Raw genomic sequence first — 25,148 nt, 5'->3', positions numbered from 1 at the left:
AATATATTGGTAAGTAGCATACTAGATTTGAATAAAGTAGAATGTACTTACTTGTACTTGCATGTTTAATAAATAAACGCGTTTATTAAAAATTCCTTTAAATTTAAATTAAACCCTTATCTATAAATATTATTCTAAATCCACTTCTGTCATATGATTTTTTGCTTACATTTATAAATAAGTTTTTTTTTCAATTAGTAAACAAATACAACAGGACTACAGGAGTAAAAATGTAATACAAATACCAAAATTGTCAATACTAAGTATAGGTATAGGAAAACATTGCCATTTGCCATATTTGTACACGTTTCTACGAAGTACAGATGGTACATTATAAAATTATATTTAACTATAGACCAGAGTCGTACTTAAACATTTTTTGACCAGGCCACATTTTGCCCCCCCCCCCCCCAAAAAAAAAATAGTTATTTTTTGTAATGTATAATACTATTATTTTGTGGTACAAATGCAGTTTAGGCAGTTTAGCACCCAAGTGATTTTTGAAAATAATTTTTCGGAAACCTATGTATTTCAATAAATATTTTATCAGATTTGTAATACCTACCGGTCAGAGTTAATTTCAAAGTTATAACCTCTTAAAGTCCGTGGACCGCGAGTTTGTGTATTCCCACTCATCGGGTGTTTTTTATTTTTAATTACAATACAATAAAAGTAAGTACGATAGGTAATTTCTGATTCTATCAAAATGTTAAGGATGAAAAACACTAAAAAATATTAGTTTTTAGTGTTTTAAACTTTAAATCAATATTTGACAATAACTTCCAAAGAAAATTTGTTGAAACTTGAAAGTATCATCATAATAAAAAGCATGCAAAAATGACTAGGTAGGTAGCTAAACTGCATTTGTTCCAATATTTCATATTATTATCTATTAGTTATTTCTTAAATTTCTAAGAAAACCAATGTTAAATAAACAAATTATAGTTTTCATAAAAAAGTATGAGTAAAACAAAAATTAGCACAAAGACTTATAAGCGTTTAATGTTTTTTTCTTATTGTGATAACATTTTATTGTACATATTATATTGAAAGATGTTATTATTATATTATTATATTTACCAACAAATTTGGTATAGTTCTAACTATAATTTATAATACCTATAATACCCGCTAACACAATACCGTATTAGATGTACGATTATATACGACTGTTAATTATTAGTTATTAGTTATTAGTTATTAGTTATTACCTACCTATCTTGTTAATTTAATTTATAAAAATAACAATATAATGAGTAATTTAAAATTCTGTAAATAATTTTGTAAATATTACTACGGACTCACCTTCCTGTTTTTGTGACAATCATTTCATTGTTGATGGCTAAAAATTCGGACCAAAGTTGAGCATCCAACAATCTTGATCGCACTGGATGCCTTTTGCCCCAAGTCAAGTTCTGTAATTCGGAAGAAGTCATTTCTCTCGCATTAATATTCATTTTTATTTTGTTTTGTTTTTTGTTTTCTTGATACAAACACAATTGGACCGAGAAATATTCAATACACGAAAACACAATTAACAAGTAACGCACATTTTTGTTTCTCACATTAGTGTTGTCTCGTTCACACCTGAGTGCCCAGTGACTGGGCAGGTAAAATTTTAGAAATTTTCGAACGGTCCTACCGACAGAAATGACTTGGTGGTCAGTAGGTGGAGACTTCTTTTATTTTATTGCACCCATTATAGTACATTATACCAATTGTTTGTTGTAAACGCGTGCGTTTTATTGTTGTGTGAAAAGAGATATATTATTATTCCTCATCAATGGGTACCGCTCGAATATAATATACCCTTTGGGCCTGTGAATATTGTGATCAATTTACACCTTAAACATTGCTAAGAATCGTGATACTTAAATTAACACTGATGTAATAATTTTTATAAATATTTTTTTCTTAATAAATATTATCTGCACTTTAATACAATTACATGATTATTATTAGCATTTATCTTATACAGCTACAAGGACAAGGTACCAACATAATACATAATTTTCGGTTCAGAATACATTTATTTAAATTTCATATAATATAATACCTATCTATAATTTGCTACAAAATGCAACCATATACACTGATGATTTAAAGCCGGATTTTTATGTTCTAATAAATGTTAAAATAAGATTTTTAATATTTTTCACTTTGAATTATCGTAAAAAATCATTTACCTTCCCACAGGGTCCCACAAGGGGGGGGGGGCTGTTGGAACTGAAATTTCTGAAATTTTGGAATTTTGATAGGAATAATATAAGTACTTATTTTATATTAAATAATATTTTATAGGGCCCGCAAATACATTTAGCACAGGAGCACAAAATTTGATGTGGGAGGCCTGCCTACACATAAGTTAAAATATAATTTACAAAAATAATAGTTATTTAAATTATTTAGGTATTATACATATATTTATATATTATGATTTATGTTTTAAAACAAAAATAAAAATAACAAACTTGATACACTTTTTAGTGTGTTCTGGAAGCCCAAAGTTCTACGTTTACAATTCAGTCTTTTAAATTGTTATAACATTTAATTATAGTGACATCGATATCTAAAAGAAATATGAATTTTTAAGCAAAATAAAACGTTTTATACCTATATTCGACATACGGCTATACCTATATTCGACATACGGCTATACCTATATTTGTTACATAATAAAACGTCGGAAACCTAACCAAAACTATATGCTGCATAGACGCATAGCCGAAGTAAAAATATGTAAAAACATAAAAATCCTGCCTCTACTGACAATTGATTGTACCTATACATATAGGTAGTAGGTACATCAATTCTACTTAGATTGTGTCCAGGGCCGGATTTAAGAGGGCCGCGGGGCCTCCACATGAATCAATTAATAAGAGGCCCCCATAAAATAAGTACCTTTTGCATTAAGTCCGTCAACCATATATGGGCCCTAGTGACCCCACAACCCTAAATCCGGCTCTGATTGTGTCTATTGATTTCAATGCCTATATAAACGCAGTTATTATGCTATACAGTATACATCTTTACACATTGTTTCGTCTTGGTAATTCATCAATTCATGTCACAAAACCCGATAGCTGATAAGTGGAATTTAATAAATATCTATAAGTAGGTAATCTATATTATTCTATACTTAAAGAAATTCTTTTAATACCATGAAAACGAAACATTATTTCAATCCTTTCTAGGAATCGGTAGTAAATCACAATGCATTCTTAGAAAGTCATTTTTCTTGTTATATTATATTTAAATTATGTATATAATATATGTATACATTATAAAATCAATTATTTTGTTATGTCATTTTATGTAGGTAATGGACCTCGAAATATCATTTACTATATTACAGTATTTTAATTTTATTATGTTTGTTTTTATATTCAATATTTGTTTCCAAACACATACAATAAAATAGTATAATTCACAATATATTCGTAATGCCTAATGACACATTCAAATTGGAGAATAAACGACTACCAGCGTCGATAATCGATCACTAATCTACTCTAAGGTATTCGGGCAGAAAATATTATATTAATGTACCTACCTATGTTAATAGAATATATTATTATTTTCTAATGGAGAAAATTATTAGTGATAAATGATTATAGGTACCACATACTATTATTGTTTATTGTATAGTTAGATTCTAGATTATATTAAATTTTTAGTCATTACAGTTGGAACTGAATAAATAAAAATTAAAAAAAAAATTATTTATATTGTTCTTTACATATTATTTTCTTGTATCTACTATATATTGATTTTGACATTTGTTGTTAATGAGTGAGTAAGTTTAGTATCCTTCATAATAAAATGTAGGAATTGTTTTAATTATTTTGTAAATACAATTGAGTGACGTATACGATGAATAACAATTATTAATAGCTTTTCGCAACTCAGCTTGGCGATAAATCCTATCCATATAGGAGGAACATTTTTCATTAATTTATATTTTATATACCTACATAATAATATGCACATTATACACACGCCTTCGTTTCCCGCCCCATCAAATATCTGCAATACCCTTACAGGATATTTTTGCCCCCTCCGCAACCCGCGCAATGCAATAACCACAACATAGCTATATACCAGTATGCCACAACAACGATATGGACGATTCCAGGATACAACAGTCTCCGCAGTCCTCCGTATATCCTACACCTTTTAGTGAGGTGCTTATACACACATACGCGAGTACGTGTGCGCACATACCCCACGTGTGGTCCAATCGTTTATCCTTTATGCGCGGGATTATGTGTTATTGTATATTCAATATTGTATACTATTATTATATGTATACAGACGTCCCCGACCACGGACTAAAACGTAGTATAAAGTAATTACACAAGACATCAGTTCCTTTTGTCGGCAAGTGCATCACTGTGCACACGAAAATAAGAAATGATTCATAAATGCGTTGCGGGTACGCAGCGTATGTATCATATTATGTACACGCGACCATAAAACCATAAACATTGCCACATCTGAAAACACGTCTTAAAACCGTATACGATGGCTACTACCACCGTCCATCAATATGTACAGAACATACACGGCTACACACACTTCACAGGTCGTATTATTACATTAGGTATATCTAAATATAGCTGGCACTGCAATCAGTGGAGGTATATATAGTCCATATAGGTATATAGTAGAATAGTAGATATTATAGTTGGCTGGCTAAATAATAACCACACAAAGTCAAACATAATAATAATATAATATAATATGAGGACTTTGCAGGTCACAAGCCCACAGGGAATGAATACTACAGTGGGGCGTAAGTCACATGGAATATTATAATTTTTAATTATATTAGGCTGGTATCATCGCGGAAGTAATAAATGCCGCGGAAGCAATACAAAAGCAATTCCCGCAGTGTAAAAACAAAAAAAAAATGTTTGTATTTTAACTTTTAAGAATACAAATTTAAAAACCATTTACTATTTAGTGCATTGGCTCCATTACTAGTGTTTTTAAATTTGTAGCAGTAGTAATCACTATGATGCACATGCGTTTATATATTTTCAGCCACATACATATCTCAATATAACTAAAAACATAATACATAATTAAATTAGGTACATTATTTTCAAAACAAACACTGAAATTGTGCAATACTCACACAGTCAATCAGAGGCGGATCCAGTTTATAATAGCGACACACAATGTAGACCCGATCATCGCCCGCCTGGATCCCCACTCCTAGTATCCCATATAATATGGATATTATATTATAATTAACACAAATTACAATGAACCTTTTGTCAAAAAAGAGTACAGCCGTACAGGGCTACAAAAAATGTATATTTATAAAATATACACTTATAGTAACCGGGTCACTATACAGTTAACTATTTTTATAAACTTCTTTAAATTTGTTTGTACAATTCTACCAAGGGGTATATTTTTACAGTACTAAATATTTATAAAATATTCATTGTGCAGGCCTTATTATTAAGTCCGGACGAAGTTGCAGGTGTCTGCTAAGTCTCTGCTTCACGAATGATTTTTTGAATAATACGCAACATTTTGTTGAAGATTTTATTTGTGACGATGCGAGGTTTCCTCCACAAATATAGCCCAATAGCCATATAGGCCACTGCCCACATAAATGTTCTCGATAACATGAACAACAATTAATACAATTGAATAGTGTTGGACGAGTATTGTTTTTTAATTTCGAGTCGAGTCGAGTCGAGTTTCAATTATTTCGAGTCGAGTCGAGTTCCAATTCGAGTACTCGACAAATGCCGATTTGTTGAATCTAGGTAGTACTTTGAAGGGTTAAAAATTACCAAAATGTTCAAAAGCGTCAGGAAAACAAACAAAAAGTTAAGGAAAAAATAAATTTTGTTTTTAGGTATAACTCTAAAAAAAAAACCGTCGATACATGACATTTTCACAGAATGTTTATATTAGCAATTTTAGGCACCATAACAATTTTGAAATATTGTGATTCTTTTTGAGCCATTTATAAAGATATAAGACAATTTCAAGATTTCTTTTTTTTTTAACTATTGTCGATAAAAATTTTTTGCTCAAAAAACTTGAACATTTTTCATTTATTAACGTTCCTCATATTGTTAGTGAAAATTAAAAATAGTTGATCGAAAATCCATAATAGTTTTTTACGGACGTTTGAAATTAAAATGTCAAAAAAATTCATCAAAATCACGAAAATGGGCAAATTTTTAGAGTTAAAAATTCATAAAAAATGTTCTATGTACATCTAAGATTTTAAAATGTAACACAAGATTGAATGAGAAATATAATGGTTTGATTTTACGAAAACTAAGTCATACTACACATTTACTGTAGATATAATATATTTAGGTACCTATAAAATATTGTATATGTGTTTTAATGTTATTTAATAATATCCTGGATTTATTGAATTTAAATATGTGGACACTGGACTTATATCAAATTTAATTAAAATTAATTAATTACTAGATACTATTGAAATCACCAATCATTAATTTTTATTATATATTTATATGTATTCTAGTGGTAGACCATGTCTCTTATAGCCCGTAATATTAATTTTTAACTTAGGGTACGATATCAGAATAGATTCTGTGGTACTATTATTGGTCCACCAATACGACGCCAGCAAGTCTGGTAACCTTTCAACCAAGATTTAAGATATATCTCAAATATCCTAATATCCTATTTAAGATATACCTTAAATCGTGCTTTAACATTTCAATATTTCATATTCATTTTTTTGGTCCAAACCTTAGAACTCAATAATTATAAAAGAGTATTGTGTACGAATCAGATAAAAATATAAAATGTAGCCCGATTGCCGACCGCCCATATTTAATATGAATTATTGTAGTTGTATATCAATATTCAATTCTTACATCTTTTTTTAATTTGTATTTCATTTTAATTCATGATCACAGACATTACAGATATTACAATTAGTTATAACCATATTACCATAAAATATTTTCTGTGCTTCAACCATGGTTGGGTTGTTCTATTGAATAAAAAAAATGATATGAATTATTTTACCGCCAAAAAACCGTTATCAATCTTAACCTAGAAAACTGTTAGTAAACAAAATACAAATCGAGTTACAGCGCTTTCAGGATTTTCCGTTATTAATATCATGGTTTTCAATATAATATTATGATTATTTAGTATTTGAATTTGTAAATATTGTGTGTTTACTAATTTCATTTTCACAGTTTCACTTTTAAGCTTTTTTTTATCGAGACTGAATGTACTATTCATAATTTGCTGTGTAATAATATATACTACAAAATAATTACAAACATAACACAATGGCTACCAAACAACAGAGCCAAAACGCCATCACTCTTAAAGGATCTGCAAAATTGGTCATGGACTATTTAAGTGAGCATAATATTATAATAATAATGATTAATAATTATTATTATTATGATTTTTTACTTGCCATATAATGCAGAATTATAATAACTTTAATCATTCTGTCTAGATTTTGGAATAAACAGTATTCTTTTTCAACGGGGAATATACCCACCAGAATCGTTCAAAACAGAAGAACATTTTGGTCTGTCGATTCTTGTGTCAACCGATAGTAAAATTCAACAGTTCCTACAACCCGTTCTCAACCAAATGAAAGGTATACATTTAATTAATATCTAATAGTTTGTGGTGGATTATATTTTTTGTTTGTACATAAATAATACATTTTAGTTTAATAGTATGTTGTCTCTGAATGAAGTGTGGTATCTGTGGTATTAAAGGCTCAGTAAAATAAAGAGCAGACTGCCATGGTGAACAGGTACATTGACCGCGGCGGCCAGCGGTTGGTTGTTTTATTTTATAGCGCCCGCACCGGCAGACCGCTTTCTGTTTGACTGAGCCTTAACACATACATTTCAAGTAATCCGATTTACTGTTGTTTTTTTTTTGTTAATAGATTGAAATGACCTACGTATTTAAAAGTAAGAATATTATCCACTAAGGATTTTGTATTTTGAAGCAAGTTATGAGCATTTTGTAATTTAGCAATTTTGTTGGGTCCTGGATAATGTTCTTACCCCTTTAAATTTGATCATACACTCTAAATTATCAATACCTGATTAACACTGATTCTTTTGAGCATCAATTAACCATGTTATGTGTTAATAAGACAGATACAATAGCTGAAAGTACAAAGACAAAAATAATTGTTCAATATTTATTAATTTAGAAATGCATTTTTAACAAACAAACCCTACTTTGCTAATTTGATACTTTTAATAGTATAAAATCCTAAAATTGACTAATTAAATTATAAAAATTAATAAACTTATGTACTGATACTATGTAATAATGGATTTTTATAATTCTTCCATTTCAAATAACTGGGTTATTATGGGATACCTTGTAGAGAAAATTATTAGTTATACAGTTATAAATATTATTTTTTTATGTGAACAAACTAATAATCAATTATTTTGTACCTAGTTATAGATTATATCTTCGATGGGCGAGTAATACGTCGTATCTCAAAAATGTAAAATGTTCAGGACAGACAAAATCGTGAACACTGATAACATGTAATCAAGTCACGGAAAAATTACAATTAAATCTTTAATCTCCTTGAAGATTGTTATTATAATTATTAATATTATTATCAAATCATGTTTTATTTTTTTCCGCATTTTTTGATGTGTGAATCGCAAAATTGATTTTTTTTGTGATACGACGTATTACTCGCCCATCGACGATATGCTATTCCTTTAGATAAGGAATACTAGTTAAAAGTTGTATAGATATGCAAATTGCAGACTACAAACATATTTACAAGCTTTCCTAGGTACAATTAAAATTGAAAATTAATAAAATATTGTTGATCCTTGAATAATAATTAATCATAAAAATAAATAATACATCTTATACTAAAAAGATACCTCCCATTCAAGATTTTTTTTTATTCTTAACCTGTATTTTATAATATTAATTTTAAATTTTTTTTAGATTGGCTGTTAGAACAAAAAATTCAAAAGATGTCAATGGTTATATCCAATGTTAACACCAAAGAAGTGATGGAACGGTGGGATTTCAAATTGCAGTATGAAGGATCTGGTGATTCAAACCCAGATTCAGTTGGAAATAAAGAGCTAACAACAATCCAAAAAGAAATTAGAGACGTACTCAGACAAATTTGTTCTACTGTTAGTTTTTTACCTTTACTTGACTGTCCATGTGCTTTCGATTTGCAAATATACACTAAACCTGATGTAGATGTACCACAAGAATGGTCTGAAACAGCTCCTAGTTATATTGCTAATTCTCAAGAGTTACAGTTACGATCATTTTCAACTTCATTGCATAGAATGGATACTGTTGTGAGTTATAAAGCAGACTTTTAAAAACAATGCTTTTTGAAGTTTTAATCAAACTAATTAGGTTCTTTTTATACTTAATTTTAATATAAATGGATACTATTTTGTATACTACGAATTTCAAGTTAAGTGATAATTGGTTTTCTTATTTTAGAAGCTAATATTTTTATAGAACTATTACTGTTTTAGCTAATCATAAGTTAAATAATAATTGTTTTTGTTTATTCCATTAAACTATTTTTCTTAATCACAATATTGTTAATCATTTTTTACTTTGGTTTAAGTACCTCATTATAATCCTACTGTATCATATATAATTAATTTGTGTTTTCCTTTTAATAATATTTTATTATTTTAATTTTTACTCTTAAGTTGTATTCATCAATAGTAAAAATATAATAAAGATATATTTGTAAGATGAGGACATTTAAATTTATTTTTAATGTTTTATTTTCTAGTTTAGATTACTTAGGGCCAGTATTACAATCATCGGTATGCTTCCATTACGCTTAACCAGCTGATAACAGATTTTATTACCGGCCGGTTAAGAGTCGGTTAAATTTAACGGGATATGGTAATACTAGCCCTTACAGTTATACTATAATAGAACCTATAATGTCCCATGTTCTTGGTACAATTAACAATTTCATTTTATCATATACATTAGGTATTATTTATATGCAAAGCATAACATATTTATTACATGAACATGGATTTTGAATTTTCTATATTGGATAATATAATTCTTTCACCAACATGAATATTGGTAAATTAAAATTGTTTCTAAAAGTGCTACAGATAAAAACTAAAAATTGGTTCAATATGAATATTTAAAACATTTTTGACGTATAGTTAATGCATTTTATGTCTCATTTGAGTTCTAGCAGCGAGCATGGATCATCTTTGCGAGTACTTATTATTACTTAATATTGTGTTGTAACTTATAGTTCATGCCTGTGTTTATACATTTAGACAAAGTAACCTTGTCTGTCTGCATTTTTATTCAGTCTGTTTATTACATATTCAGTTTTTAATAAAACAAAATGTAACAATAATCGACTAAAGATTAAAGGAAGACACAGGTAACATTGATTTTAATGATTAGGATTTATATATTTTATTGTATTTTTTCACTGTGACCAAATCAATATTTATTTTAGTTTTCTTTAAACATAATTAAAAAATGTATGGTCAAATAGCTTGCGAATTTAATATAAGGTTCTTCATATTAATAACTTCATCTAACAAGGTTATTAATAGATTTTCAAGACTACTTCAAAAGTTTGATTTTATATTACATAAAGGTGGGCAAGTGGTTGTTGCTCTGCTATACTGTAGGTATACATTGCCAAGGGGTTAATTTAATTAATGGTGTTTAATTTGAATTCAATGATATAATATCATTGTAAACGATTCTGAGCGTAGATGGTTTGTCAGCCTAGGATACTCCATTTTATTATATAAATTATATCGTTATTATTAAAACGGTAGGATCAAGTTGAATTATTAATATTTGTTTATTATGGTATTTAGAAATAATAATATACTTTAGAAGCTTTAAGTTCTCACGAATAATATTTTAAAAATATAACACAACTAAAATCTTTTTCGCTTAAATATCTAATTTTGTACATTAAATAACTATAAATAAAAAACTGGGTTTTTATAATTTTAGGTTACAGAATAACCTATTTACGTGGAACCTTGTTTTAAATTTTTAATCCTTAGCTATAAAAGTTGAACATTTTAAAAATTTTTAACTACAAAATAATTTTTAAATTTTATCAAAATTTGAACTTAAAATGATTATAAAAAAAAATATGTGAGTGTGTTTTTAATATATTTCAACCGCTATTGTAACAATATATCTGGAGCTTTTTATTTAACTGTCACGCTTTTTGGCACAACATTAAAATTTTATTTAAAAAACCAAGAAAATTGAAAACTGAAAATGTTAATAAACAGCTCAAAAAGGACAAAATATTTTCAAAATTGTATCAAGTATAGGAATTGATAAAATAAACATATAGTTTAAGTTTTAAGTACCTACAGAATAACTATTCGTTTTTCAATTTCAACAAAATATGAAAATTGCTACACGCGAAAGAGAGTGCCGAGTGACTAGGTATCCAATGTTGTACTTGTACATACTTGACTTCAAACGCCCATAAAAAGTTAATTTTAATTTCCGGTAGACATTTTTTTTTTAAGTAAAGATTAACAAACTTATGAGGAATCTCGTATTACATTTTCAAATCTTAGATTTAAAAAGAAAAATTTTATGAATTTAACTCAGATTCTTGATAAGCTTTCTATTGCCATTTGCCAATATAGGTACATAGCAAATCGGCATGGGTAATAATAACAAGGTAGCGAGCAAGCCTCTCACTGCCTCTTGCCAGTGAGCCCCTAGCGTTGACATACAGTGGCCACTGGTCTTTTTCGTTTTCGACCACAATCGTGGGTAGAGCGCAATGCTCTGACCATCTCCAGCCGAAACCATAATGGATCTTCTACTAAGGTATACCTAGTATACTGTATAAGGTCTATGTCCGAAACGCCCCTTGTCAATAGAGGAATTTATTATATTAGTTATTTTATTAATGTATGGAAACGCGCCCTTAGTTGTATAGGGCGCATTACGCATAGGTAAGTACCATGGACGTAAATAGGGGGGGGGGCTTAGGAGGACTTAGCCCTCCCTAAGCCATCTGAAGCCCTCCTTAAGATATTTTAATATTTAGATAATCTTTATTATGGTAGATTACTAGATTATGTAAAAGCATCCATCGGATCGTCACGTTATGGCGGTTTCCAATAAAAAAATTATATCTTAAAACAAATATGAGAGTTGAATGTATATATGTAGCTATGTATAGACTTATGTCTACTCAAAAAATACTTAACCGATTTTGCGAAAAATTCAAATTGTTCTTGGAGATATTAGGAAAGTTTAAAGAGTAGTTTGAACCACTTTCGATTTATACCAACTATTATTACCAAGTGATATATTATACAATCCACCACAAATTAATTGTCCATATTAGTCGAGTTGGTTCACAAAGCGATGTAAATTTACCTGTAAACTGAGGTAGGTAGATACACCAAAACAAATATAGGTAAGTACCTACACTTATACAATCTAAATTTTGTATTTTTTAATTTTGTCACAATGTCACGAGAAAAATTGGGCTATAACACTAAAGTTATAATAATTATGGCCTCAAAAAACTACTGGACCGTTTTAAATAAACATTATATCAATTGTTATGTAAAATTTATTAAATTGATTAATTTTTAAGCTCCTATAGGCCATAGTCTATGGATAGCTGAAGAATAGTTCACACGTAATTTTTTTCAGCTCACGAAAAATAAAAATTTTTTTGTGTATCTAAATGGTTACAATTGGTTACATATTTGTATTATATAATTAGAAAAAATGTGACATATACATTTTGTACAAAATATTTATTAAAAATACATATTTTTGGACTAGACATTAATTAATTACATTAAATATACATATAAAAATTAATTTACATTTAATTTGTGATAGTTTTGAATTGTATTATATGGATCAAAATATCAAATACAATTGTGTGTAAGTAGTGGGTGGAAGATAAGTCTCCCACTCTTTTTGTTCTTGAAACCTTTTGGGCTCAAGCCCTATGAATTTGAGGACCCTATATATATTTACGTCCATGGTAGATATCCTATGTATCTGTGTTGTTAACATTCATGAGAAAAGACAGTATAGTTTATTAGTATTGTTATGAATTATGATTCTTTTGCCCGTGAACTATTTCATTATGACGACGGAAAAATACATATTATACAATTAATAGGTACCTAGCTAAACTACGTAAACATAAAATATTTATAGACTAATTTTAAACTGTAGGTATATTCTAAATAAATTGTGATACTAGTATTATACGCATACCACTGATTGATTGACTATTTATTACTGAACTATATTATGTGATCTGAACCTCTGAACATTATTTGGTAGGTAGTATTAGGTACCTATGCAATAATAATATTATAGAACATTACAATATAATATTGTATAAAAGAAAAATAATAATATTCATAATATTGTGATTTGTGCTGCACTATACTTTTATTTTTTATTTCCTATTTATACATATTTAATCGTATAATATGGTAGGTATTTCTACAATCCTGCGTGGTAAATTTGAAATTAGCAATATAATAATAGTTAATAACTTAGATATAATGGTAACAAAATCAAAATGTATACTTAAATACAAATTTGGCCAATCATTGTTTATAACTTATAAAATGCAGTGCCCTCTCATATGTGAATCGTAGTCATATCAAACCGGCACCCCTTTAAAAGAAGTGAAAATCAATGTGTCCACCTCTGAAGCAGAAGACCTGTTGATCGGGAGAGCCCGCGAGACGTCGTAGATGAACATATTTTCCAAGTCTCCATGAGTTTTCATTGACGATAGTACGGCGGCGTGCGTTCTCGTACACTGTTCAACTTCCTCCAAATGTTTCTCTTGACGGTAGTAAGACGCGACGACATGAATCTCAACAATAGAGAGAACTGCGTGTTTATAGGTATGATAAATCAAACAAAATAAAAATTGTATTATTATTGTCATTTTGTTTATTTAATAGGTATACCATTTTAACATAATAATATGTCTACTTTTACAGGAAGTCAATACTTACAGTTTATCAAAATAAAAGCGAGTAGAAGATGGCATTCCAGCTGGCTTACGGAGTCTGCGGATTTGGCGATGAGCTTATTGCGATGCACTTTGTGGATGTACATCTTAATCGAAACGATAAATGCAGTAAGGTAAACGATGCAAGCGATCACAATCCAAATAAATATCTTTGACGGGGCGTTCTGCAATTAAAAAAAAAAAATACTTATTAAGTTTGTTGTATAATACTATATCTACCTATATTATGATTTAGGAACTACTGTATTGGGTACTTAACTACACCTAAGACTGGGCATAGGTAAGATCCGAAAGACACTTGTGGGCTGTAGAAACAGTTGACCAACAAAGTTAAGTCGGTTGGTTTATTTTTTAATACATATTAACTAGGAATTCAGGGGTGACTCCAGAGACATGGAGGGGGGGGGAGTCATAATTTTCACTAATATTAGCTTCCATAGTAATTGGTAATTATCTTACGAAACTATTTTTTAAAACTTTTTCGTACAATATTGAGATAAATAATATTATATAGGTTGGATCAGGCTAGACATTTTATTTTTATGTAATATTTTATATACTTAAAATTCGTTTGGAAATTAAAATGTTTATTGAACAAATGAATATTTGTGTTGCAAAAAATGAGCTACAAAAAAACCAACACTTATTTGAGTTTTTAATATTTTTTAATGATTAAGAAATTTTGTAAGAATACATTTGGATGTTGGGATGGGCAAATGTAAACTCGGCTGATAGCAAAGTAACAGCAATGTAGCAACTATAGTAAGCAGCTGCAGGTAATAAAAAAGGCGATTCGGCCTTAGTAATTTTTTCTAATGAAATCACGTATGATAATTGGTAAACATGACCCTATTTAATTCGTGAAAGTTGCAGGAAAACACGCACAACAAATACAAAAATTGCAAACTATGAAATAAAGCTAATGAATATAATATACCTAGTATAATAGGTACCAACCTACGTAGAATGAACATAGCTTATTAGTTTATAAGCATTAATTAAAAATAAATAGTATATTATGTATTATTATAATTATTTTAATAAGAATAATTTTCGTATAATATTTAATAATCTACTAATGAGTAATGAGAATCGTCTGGAGAGTTGTATTGTCATCTTAAGTCTGCCATGCCCGGCATGGTCTCGCCGTCTAAAAAGTTGCTTGCCCAGAGAGCCAAAAAAAATCTTAAGTCTAGATAATATTAAAACGATTATTAAAAATAAAAGCAATCTGGATTCTGGACCCAGTTTGCATATTATAAGTATATAATAGATTGTAACTATAATTTTAAAAGCCAAGTTTAAACAACACATTTTTTTTACATGAAAAACTTGGGAGTATAATTTTAGCAACCACTATGTTTTACAATGGTTAATAGAGCAATTATATTACAGGACAATAGTGCATAACCTAGCTCACGAAATTCGAGAAATATTATGCACTTTTTAGTTTATATATTATACGTTTTTACTAGTTTACTATAAACTTGTACTTTTGAATGGTACGGCCATCGAATTAAATATATCATTTTTTATTTTATTTAATGTATATAAATTTAAATTCTATATTATGTAGCCATGTAGGTACACCACGAACCTGAAACGTAGATTGCATCAAAGACACGCTGCCGAATAGTTTTAACAGAGTAATTATTATTATGCATGACTGTAGAAAATAATAAATGTCAACATCATCTAAAAGAAAAAAATGTATATTTAAAGTTTCTGACATAACGTGATCTTGTACGACAAAAAGGATATAATAAATATTTAATTAAAAATAATTATTAATAAAATAAAATAAAATAATTTAAAATAAGATAATTCATTAATTAAATGAAAACACCAATATATTATATATCCGTTTCATATTACATAGGTACGCATAATTAATATTTGGCACTGGCTGTACAAACTATTAAGTTAGGTCCATATTGAATATTAGGTATAATTTGCAAAAAAATAAAATTCAATAATTATTTTTTTTGTTCCAACTTAAATCATATCTTTATAAATTCGAGTAAAATATTAATGTAACACCTATCGAGATAATATAACAATTTAAATATTGTATTTAAAAAGGTTATATCCTTCGTACTTACCGTGAAATAGATGAATTTTACTAAACGTTTCGTACACGAAAACACTTAAAAAGAACAAGATTGTACAAATCTGAAACAAAAAATAATACCTCCGAGTAAAACTAGTATTCATCTCACTGAGCTGTAAGGTTAGTTAGTTACAGTTCAGTGATACGTGTAGTTTATTGTAGCCTCATAAGTCACAAGTATATTTTATAGGTACCTATACGATCAGAAATATCTAAAGTGACTGGATATAATCCTGTAAAAGTGGCTCGTCCGAGGAGGGTAATCAATCTGATGACTGATTTTGTTAATTTTTTTTATTACTAAATAAATTCGTACTGGCCAATATAGGTCTGTTTATGACTTTCCCTCTTTACAAGTTTGTCTACATAAATAAATCGGTGTAATGATAATATTTTATAATTTTATTATGCATTACGCAGGAAGTGATCACGAGTTGATTCCCGAGACCTACTTTATGTATTAGTTGATTCCCGGGTCATTATTAAGTAGGTATGTACGAGTTGATTCCCGGGTCATCAAGATAATTTATTTTACTTCTAGTTCGTGATTATAATACTATTAAATACACTTATACACAGATACCTATATATCTGTGATTAAATAATGCCGAGTTGAATAAAAATTTATATATTATATGTTTGACCTGCGAGACTTAGTGGATCAATTAAGGGCCACTAAATCATGTTTAATAGACCATTAAGCTCACTCAACTTTAATAATTGATTCATTAAATGTTTAATTATTGTTTATGTAACTTATAGACATTTACTGGTAGGTATTTGGTAATCTATATTATATATTAAACCTTAATATGTATATTTAATCTATGTACATTGTACAATGTACACAACAACTAATATTAAAGTACAGTATAATAAATATTTATAATGTAAATGCAGTAGGTTTTACGGATAAAAAAAAAAATCTTTCACTTTAATTCAAAACCACGTGAAACATCACTGAAGGTACGTACCTAACTGTATGTGTCAACGGGTGTTTATATGGCGATTTAAAATGTTGTTATGTACCTAACTACCTAGGTATATTATTATGTCCTTAAAATATTATTATAAAATTACACCTACCAGTTCGTAAAACGCTACACATTTTACTCCAGTGCGCAGGGAACACAAACCGTAACACGTCTTGAGCATGTTAGCAAAAATATATTAAAACAATTATTATAAAAAATATATAAAAACAAAACTATAAATTATAATGCCTACTGTACTCGTATAGTCATATAATTTATTAATTTATATGGATAAGTTTTTAACAGGCATCAAACGTATTACCCTCTTCTTTTGAGAATAGTTCGACCGATAAATACGATACCAACGACTGTCTGTCCGATTATTAACTACGATGACGACTATAGTAACAGTCGTAGGCCGTAGATAATACGTATTTTACGACAGAAACGGGTTTTTGGTCCGGGAGAATAATATTATTATATTATAAAACAATTTTTGGGTTTTTCGATATAGGCTGTAAATATTATTATTTAACCGAATCACATTTTATGTGTTTAAGCTTTATCGGTAAATACTAAATTGGTACCATATTGAATATCATCATAATCAGTGTTCTGTAAGATAATACTGTTAACATTTAAGAGGGACTCAGGAAGTCGGCAAACTGTTTGTTTTCTATCTCTGCAGGCCCACGTGTAACTGTTACCAAAATTATAGAGGATAATATTTTCAAAGGTTTTACGTATTGATCTAATATTTTATAATTATTTGACTATACATAATATTTTTGATTTGAATAAAAATCTATACATTTACATGTAATAAAAAAACTCAAAAACATAAAATAAAAATGATTACCTACTAGGAAATGCATTTTGTCCGTGTTGCGCGTGACCGCAGGGTTGTTATGTTTAAAGCATTTTGTTTGAAACATTTGTTTAAAACACGTTTACAACATACAAAAAACATATTGATTTTGTTTTAAAAGCTTAAAACATATGTTTTAAAAATCAATAAACAACGTGTGTTTAAAACAATATTTTTGTAAATATTAAATTAAGATAATCTATGGATTTTTTATACTCTACGTAATATTTTATATTTTAATAATGTTTTTTTGTTGAAAATCAACAATTTTAACGATTTAAAAACGATGGCATCCAAAAAAATAAGGTGAATTGTTATAGACAAAACTCCAAAACTACATAACTCCATAACTGAAAATAAGCACGACCCCTCTTTCCTGTGTTTTAACTGCATCAATGTTCTCAGCGTCAAAAACTGCATTGGTAAGAATATAAAATAAGTTTTAAGAAAAGGTGTAAGGAAGACCTAATGTATATATTTATAAAAATAATAAAATAATAATAACACAATGACATGATGACCTATTATAATTTATAGGACTTCATTCAAAGATGAAAAACAAAAAATACAAAAAAAATAAATTTAAAACGTTAAAACAGTGTTTTTGAGTTTTTTTTATTCCATTTAAATTTACAGATTTTTATTTAAGTCAAATAGTTGTAAAATATAAAATACAATTATATATGTAACCGCAAAAAAGTTAAAACTTTTTTTTTAAGTGAGGAAAAGGGTTTAAATTGAAACTTTTAAAGCTGAGAATATAGTCGTATTCATAGTCGTTGCAGAAGAATAAGTATTGCTTAAGCTAATTTTGATAATTTAAAATAAATAAAAAATTTGTGATAATAACTAAAAGCAATGCCAATCTTAATTTAAGTAAAACTTTTCTAAAGTTTCGTTTATGAATCTCATTTGAGTCATAAGTATAGCTTAATCAATAATTATTAGTTAGCAATAATAAGCGTCAACTATGTAGTATGTATACGGTCCTATGAATTCTAAAGATTATTAAGAATCTAAGAATCTTGTATTTCGGGGCCAAACGGATCCTTAATCCGGTCTTGGGTTTACCGTTGGTAATTCAATTCTTGAAATATATGTTAGTAGCTTCGTACACTGTTGAAATATTAATCTTGAATTATAATTTATATTAAAATAATAAGTACAAAATAATATAATAGGTATGGTCGTCGATTAAGATATGCCACAATTCTAACATTAACATTAGTCGTTAGTTTGTAAAAAGAAAATATCTAAATATAATAACATTTAAAAGCTCATTGCAGTGTATAATGTTGACTATGGTTCATTGGTTTGTCAAAAATTTTTCAAGAGTATCAAGTTAATAATAATAATTATTATAATAATATTGTGTACCCTATGACAAAGGTAGTACTCAGGCACTTCACCCAAAATAAACAAAAATAATACAAAAATTAAAGATATATTAAAGATCTACATTTTGAAATTCTTCTTCGTCGTGTTGTTCAATTTGTGATGTCAAATCCGAACGCAGTCTACTGTAATTGGTCTCTTCGACTAATTTCTCTTCTGTATAGAAAGACTGTACTACTAAAATCTGGTACACTAAAGCAGCTAAAAATAAAATAAATTATATCGTTAGTTGTTACACAATAAAATCGGTGGGAGTATTAATTTGTGTGTATAGTTGGTATATTATATTAAGCCGGGAATTGCTGTTGGTAAATTATGTATTTTTCGGTGAGGGGGTATAATTACAAGGAATAATAAAAAAACTCCTATATATAAGTAGGTAAAAAATAAATAATGGTCAGTTTTTTGTTTACTAAAAAAAAGTTACCGATCCATATATTTTATCAAAAATAGACAAATGTAAATATAAATTCAAGTTTCTTTTTTTTTTTGGCTAACTCGTCAATCTTCAACAGGTTGAATATAGAATATTTCTGAATATAATATAACCACAACATGGGTGGGCATCTGAAAAAGTGGTTTTCTACCACCTAAAAATCTCAACAGCCCCGAATCCTCTCAATGGAATTGTATGTGGACCATTTTACATTGGATAATGTAAATACAAACATTTGACTAAGTGTCTGACTATAAATAACGATACCATGATACCAAACAATCTTCTCAAAAAAAAATTGTTATCATTAATATTTGAGTGGTTTTTCTTTTCCTTCAAAAAAATAAGAAAATATTATAAGGGTATCACTATATAGCCTACATGGGTATAATAAATTGAGGAGAGGGAGCTCGATGGCTCTACACAACCACCAAAGACGCAGGTGAGTAGAGTATAAAGCAGTGGTCTCAAACATGTATACACATTTATTTTTTTAAAACTTGAAATTTTTTTTTAAATAAAAATTAAAACATCTTTGTAATGCCTAATATTAAACACAGTTAACATAGAATATATTTTAGATTCTGAACGGAGCGAGGAAGCTATTGGTTTTAAAATGGTGCTTATTTTTTATTTTATTTTTTATTTTTTTATCCTGTATACAAAATTTCTACCAGAAGGAGTACTTCGATTTCAACATACAGTACCTTATCATTTAGCAAATTGGATCAAGATGGTACTTTAAAGAGGTAATTTTCCGATTTTCTCAATAATTCTACGGGAAAAATCACTGAAAAATTACGAAAAAACGCTAAAAATGGGATTTTAATTTCTAACGCTTTGTTTATCACCATAGAAACGAATAAAAATTATAATATTATAATAGTAATTCAACTTACATGATAAAATAAATAATAACAATATAAAATATCCAGACTGACAAACCATCTCCGCTCAAAATCGTTTTTCTTATACAATGATATTTTATCATTGAATTCAAGTCTAATACAACCCATTATACAATGACCCACTTGTAACCTACTGTACAGCAGAGCGACATCCACTTACCTGCTTTTAATATTTAATATCAATAGAATAAATACAATTTGTCTCCATTTATTTTTTGTATAGTAAAAATTTGAGTTTGAGACCACTGGTATAAAGCATAACTGTTATTACAGAAATGTTATCATTTATATCAAATGTATGAATTTTACAAAGAAGTTTATTAATTTTACCGTCAATAATCACAAAGCATAATAAGAATCCGGGTATATGATATCGGACAAAAATTGTGTGTTTAAATAACACAACAATCTCAATGGTGACAGCTGTACCGAATTGGACACAGCTAATCAAAAGCCACAGATAAATCTTGTGAGCAGCATTCTAAAAAAAAAAAACAAACATACAAACTTAATTTCTTGAATATTGTAATTAATAATTTGTACCTATAGGTAACTATATAATGATTAATGATGCGTGTACCTTTTTCAAACTATTGAAAAATATATAGTAAATACAGATAGGTACCTAATTAATATACATTAATATATTATGATAAGTTATACATATTATTATGTTATACTGATTACAGACATACATTTTATGATTCAGCAATAATATTAGAATATAATATAAACATACATAAGTAATTTAGTGTATAATAAATCAATACTTTAATCTACGAATTTATGCATTTAAATAAAATATGTAGATAGATACATAATTTACATTATAGGTATATTAATTATTAGGTATTAATTATTATTTATTAATATACATATACGATATACCTATATGTACTTAATGGTAATATACGTAATGGACGTATGCGTCTAAAATGTTATGGAAAAAATCACAAGTATAGCGATAGGTGGCGAAAACAACTTTAATAAAAATTAAGGATGTATGGAAGAATGAGAGTTTCAAATTTTAACAACATTTGGTTCTCGTTTAGTATGCTACCTACATCTACTTCGTTGATGAAGTATGCTACCTATCGTAAAAAGCTACTTACCTATAACAATAAAGTTTACGCGTGTTTAGTGTTTATCATTTTTACATAGCTACTGATTACATACATACCTACTGATTAATAAGTAACTAAAATTTGCTTAATGTATTGCTTATAAATAATGATCACAATTGTCAATTATTTTAATACGTTATATTACATTGGTATGCTGTGTTTACGTCATCCCAGAAAACTTCAAATAAATTGTCGTGTTGTGTTCATCTTTTAGTTGGCGGTCTAAAAAATATGTTGCTTAACACACTGAGGTGGAAGGACAAAACACATACTAAAATAATTTAATATGTAAAAGTAAGTTATTGTAGGTGTTGGTGGATATTTAGCAGTAAAAAAAATTAAAATATGTGAAATGGCGACTATATAGTATTGTATGATCGTTAAATTGTTATAATATATTATTGTTTATCTTAATAACTCAAGTCACAAATACTTTTCTATAATAAAATAAAATAAAAATATAACATACATAAGAGAGTTATTTGGTTGGCGTATAGCATTTTACAGTATATGTAGCATACTACACGAGTACCAACGTTTTTAATGTAAGCAAATTAGCTGTTTTTATTCTTATTAATCAATATAAAATATATCTACGATGTGTAACATATTAACATATTAACATATTAATATTAACATATTACCTATGTCACCAACTTTTATATAAATTAAAAACTTTAAAAGTGAAAAAATTCATTTTTTTTTGAGTTTATAATCGTATAATACCTATATATCTAGGTGGCTAGGTACAGTGTTTAATTAAATATAATAGGTACCTATCTAATATTCATCATAATATTATGAATATCTCTAGCGAGGGGCGCTGACGATCGACGGAGCTTGGAAAAGTTTCCTCTGCTGACACCAATAATTATGGTTAATGAAGACATGCACGTTTATTATACAGATAGGAAATTGTTAATATAATAATAATATGTTTAAATTTTAACGTACATGCAATGTTGCTTGTTTCAGGCCAAAACTCGCGAATAGTGAAGTAAATCCGACGAGCATAAAAACTAATGTGACGTAATTCAAAAACACTTCTAAAAACAGATAAATTCATAATATTTATGTTAAAATGTTTTATTAGGTATGTTATAAGGAATTATAATAATGTTTAGGACGTGAGACGTGACGAGTTATGACTGTTGTATGAATTATTATGTTAGGTACTGTACATGCCAATTAATATAAAATATTATGTACATTATTGTATCTATATTCATATGATTTTTCTAATTTTTGTCCGAACGTTTTTCCATCAGTACCTACTACCTAGATGGAAGTGAACAGTACTTAGTTAAATTAAAATAATAAATTTCGTTTTTAGTTTCGTCATAATTCTTAAAGGTTGACCTATACCTATACTTCAACATTTTATAATTTCGGATTTGGTTGTATAATATTTCTATTTGATAATGTAAATTACAATCTTTATTTCAACATTGAAATATAACTAAATTTAGCAATTAAACGTGTATACAATACCGAAATCATTAAAATGTGTTATTTTAAAATATAATTCCAAACGACAAACATTTAAAGTCTTAACTATATTAATTTTGTACCTACCTATATTATTACGAACAGTCACGTGCACAGAAAAAAAATACTTACCGTATTAGGTACTATAAATAATACTAAGATAAATATTACTATAATATAAATACCTATACACATCATAATAAACTGTACTTGGTAATATCTAGGTTGGCATAGTCCATCCCCACTCAGAATCGTTTTTCGTTTGCAAAGATTTATCATTGAGTTCAAATTTAACACATATATTACAGTGACTTACTCAATGACGAAGTTTGTAACTCCACATCTACTATACGGCAGAGTGGTTATGTACTTCCCCCTTTTTTTTAGATAAATCTAACCTGAACCGTGGCATAGTCATATATTAATAAGCTATTAAAAATTAATTTTGAATATTTACTCGGCTCGTTTATTATTAGCTGTTACTATATACTTCAAAAAGCTGCTAGAGTGACGCTATCAGTTCTCACCGCCCCGTATGTAATCTTGCCTAATTTTAAAATACTTTTGTACAAAATAAAATAAAAAATATAGGTAAATTGAAAATTTGGATACTTGAAACACAAAACAGTGCTAACACGTGTACAGAAAAAAGTTATAGGGACAAAATTGCCAATATTTGCCTCCCCCCCCATGCGTATTAGGTACTTCTAATTAATTAATAATGTATTTACCGTCTGTAGCTTGTGCTAAGGCTTCATTTCGACTGCTGAACAATATTTGGTTTTCCGATAGGGGTTCATGACTTACGGTATATTCCCAAAAGTAATAGACAATATAACAAATCGATGCAATCTAAAAAAAAACTTATTGGTAATTAGGTAGTAATATTAATTAAATTAATTTTACTATTAACTTACTGAATTGATAATTGCTATAATACTTGTTCCTGTCCGCAGCGGCAATCCAAAGCACGAAGAAACCATATTTTACTATAAATAATGAACAAATTTAAGTATAATTATTTCTTATAAAGTATCTATATGAAATATGTATTTGAACTGGTTGAATATTGTAACACAATCTACTAACAAGTGTTATAGTCCGAAATTATCAGGAAGGAAGCGGTTGATAAAGTTGACCTTTGCTATTTTATCGGATCGAATGGAAAATAAAACTTGATAGGTACGTGTATATAAAACATGCATATTCATTTTGTTGTTTTATATAAATAAATGTTTTATGTTGATACAAGATAACAATGAGACTTTAAGCATTAACACATTTTACTTATATCGAATATGCAACAAATATAAACCTTCATTAATTTAATTACATCAAATATAAATATATAATAATATAGTATATTTACACCTAAATTTAAACACATGTAAATAATATTTTCGTAACTGATAGACAATAATTAATTAGGTATATTATAATGTATGTTATATTACAAGTTTTAACTAGCAGCCAAATTGTAATATTATTGTATATATTGTACAGGATGTAACAAAAATACTTGACAAATAATGAATTAAAAATGAATTGAAAACATATGAACAAAATTATGAAAATTATGTGGATAATAAGTAATTTAAGATTTACTTATGTCTGAAAATTCCCAAAAATAATATTTTGAAAAAAGTTAATACGTTTCGAATTAATTTAATTAGATAGTGTAGAGATCCCTCACTATCGTTTATATTTGAGTTCGACGACGTTGATGTGTTGCATAGGAGAGGTTTCACAGAGTAAAAAGCTACACCGTAATAATTATAAG

At 28.1% G+C, this 25,148-nt stretch overlaps 3 protein-coding genes across 3 annotated transcripts; 1 reads left to right on the top strand and 2 right to left on the bottom strand.

The window, feature by feature from the left end:
- The first annotated feature begins 7,157 nt into the window (after positions 1-7,157).
- On the top strand, positions 7,158-9,762 carry Mad2 (mitotic spindle assembly checkpoint protein MAD2). The gene is given in 3 exon segments (NM_001162687.1): positions 7,158-7,383; positions 7,487-7,633; positions 8,977-9,762. Coding segments are annotated over 3 exon segments (615 nt in total). The 5' UTR covers positions 7,158-7,310; the 3' UTR covers positions 9,372-9,762.
- A 3,780-nt stretch (positions 9,763-13,542) lies between these two features.
- LOC100576023 lies at positions 13,543-17,633 on the bottom strand. The gene is made up of 5 exons (XM_008186325.3): positions 17,262-17,633; positions 16,168-16,237; positions 15,663-15,760; positions 14,049-14,229; positions 13,543-13,920 (listed from the first exon to the last, which is right to left on the bottom strand). Exons 1-5 carry the CDS (start codon positions 17,328-17,330, stop codon positions 13,685-13,687), a joined length of 654 nt encoding a protein of 217 aa, XP_008184547.2. The 5' UTR covers positions 17,331-17,633; the 3' UTR covers positions 13,543-13,684.
- Positions 17,634-18,899: 1,266 nt separating this feature from the next.
- Positions 18,900-24,446, bottom strand: LOC100161015. The gene is made up of 5 exons (XM_001950055.5): positions 24,286-24,446; positions 24,100-24,220; positions 22,835-22,926; positions 21,087-21,237; positions 18,900-19,613 (listed from the first exon to the last, which is right to left on the bottom strand). The coding sequence occupies exons 1-5, from the start codon at positions 24,349-24,351 to the stop codon at positions 19,465-19,467; spliced, it is 579 nt and encodes a 192-aa protein (XP_001950090.1). The 5' UTR covers positions 24,352-24,446; the 3' UTR covers positions 18,900-19,464.
- Positions 24,447-25,148: the final 702 nt, after the last annotated feature.

The sequence above is a fragment of the Acyrthosiphon pisum genome, chromosome A1 (assembly GCF_005508785.2).
Source record: "Acyrthosiphon pisum isolate AL4f chromosome A1, pea_aphid_22Mar2018_4r6ur, whole genome shotgun sequence".
Taxonomy (NCBI): domain Eukaryota; kingdom Metazoa; phylum Arthropoda; class Insecta; order Hemiptera; family Aphididae; genus Acyrthosiphon; species Acyrthosiphon pisum.
Note: the sequence above shows the minus strand (reverse complement) of the source record. Positions and strands in the feature narration are given on the sequence as shown.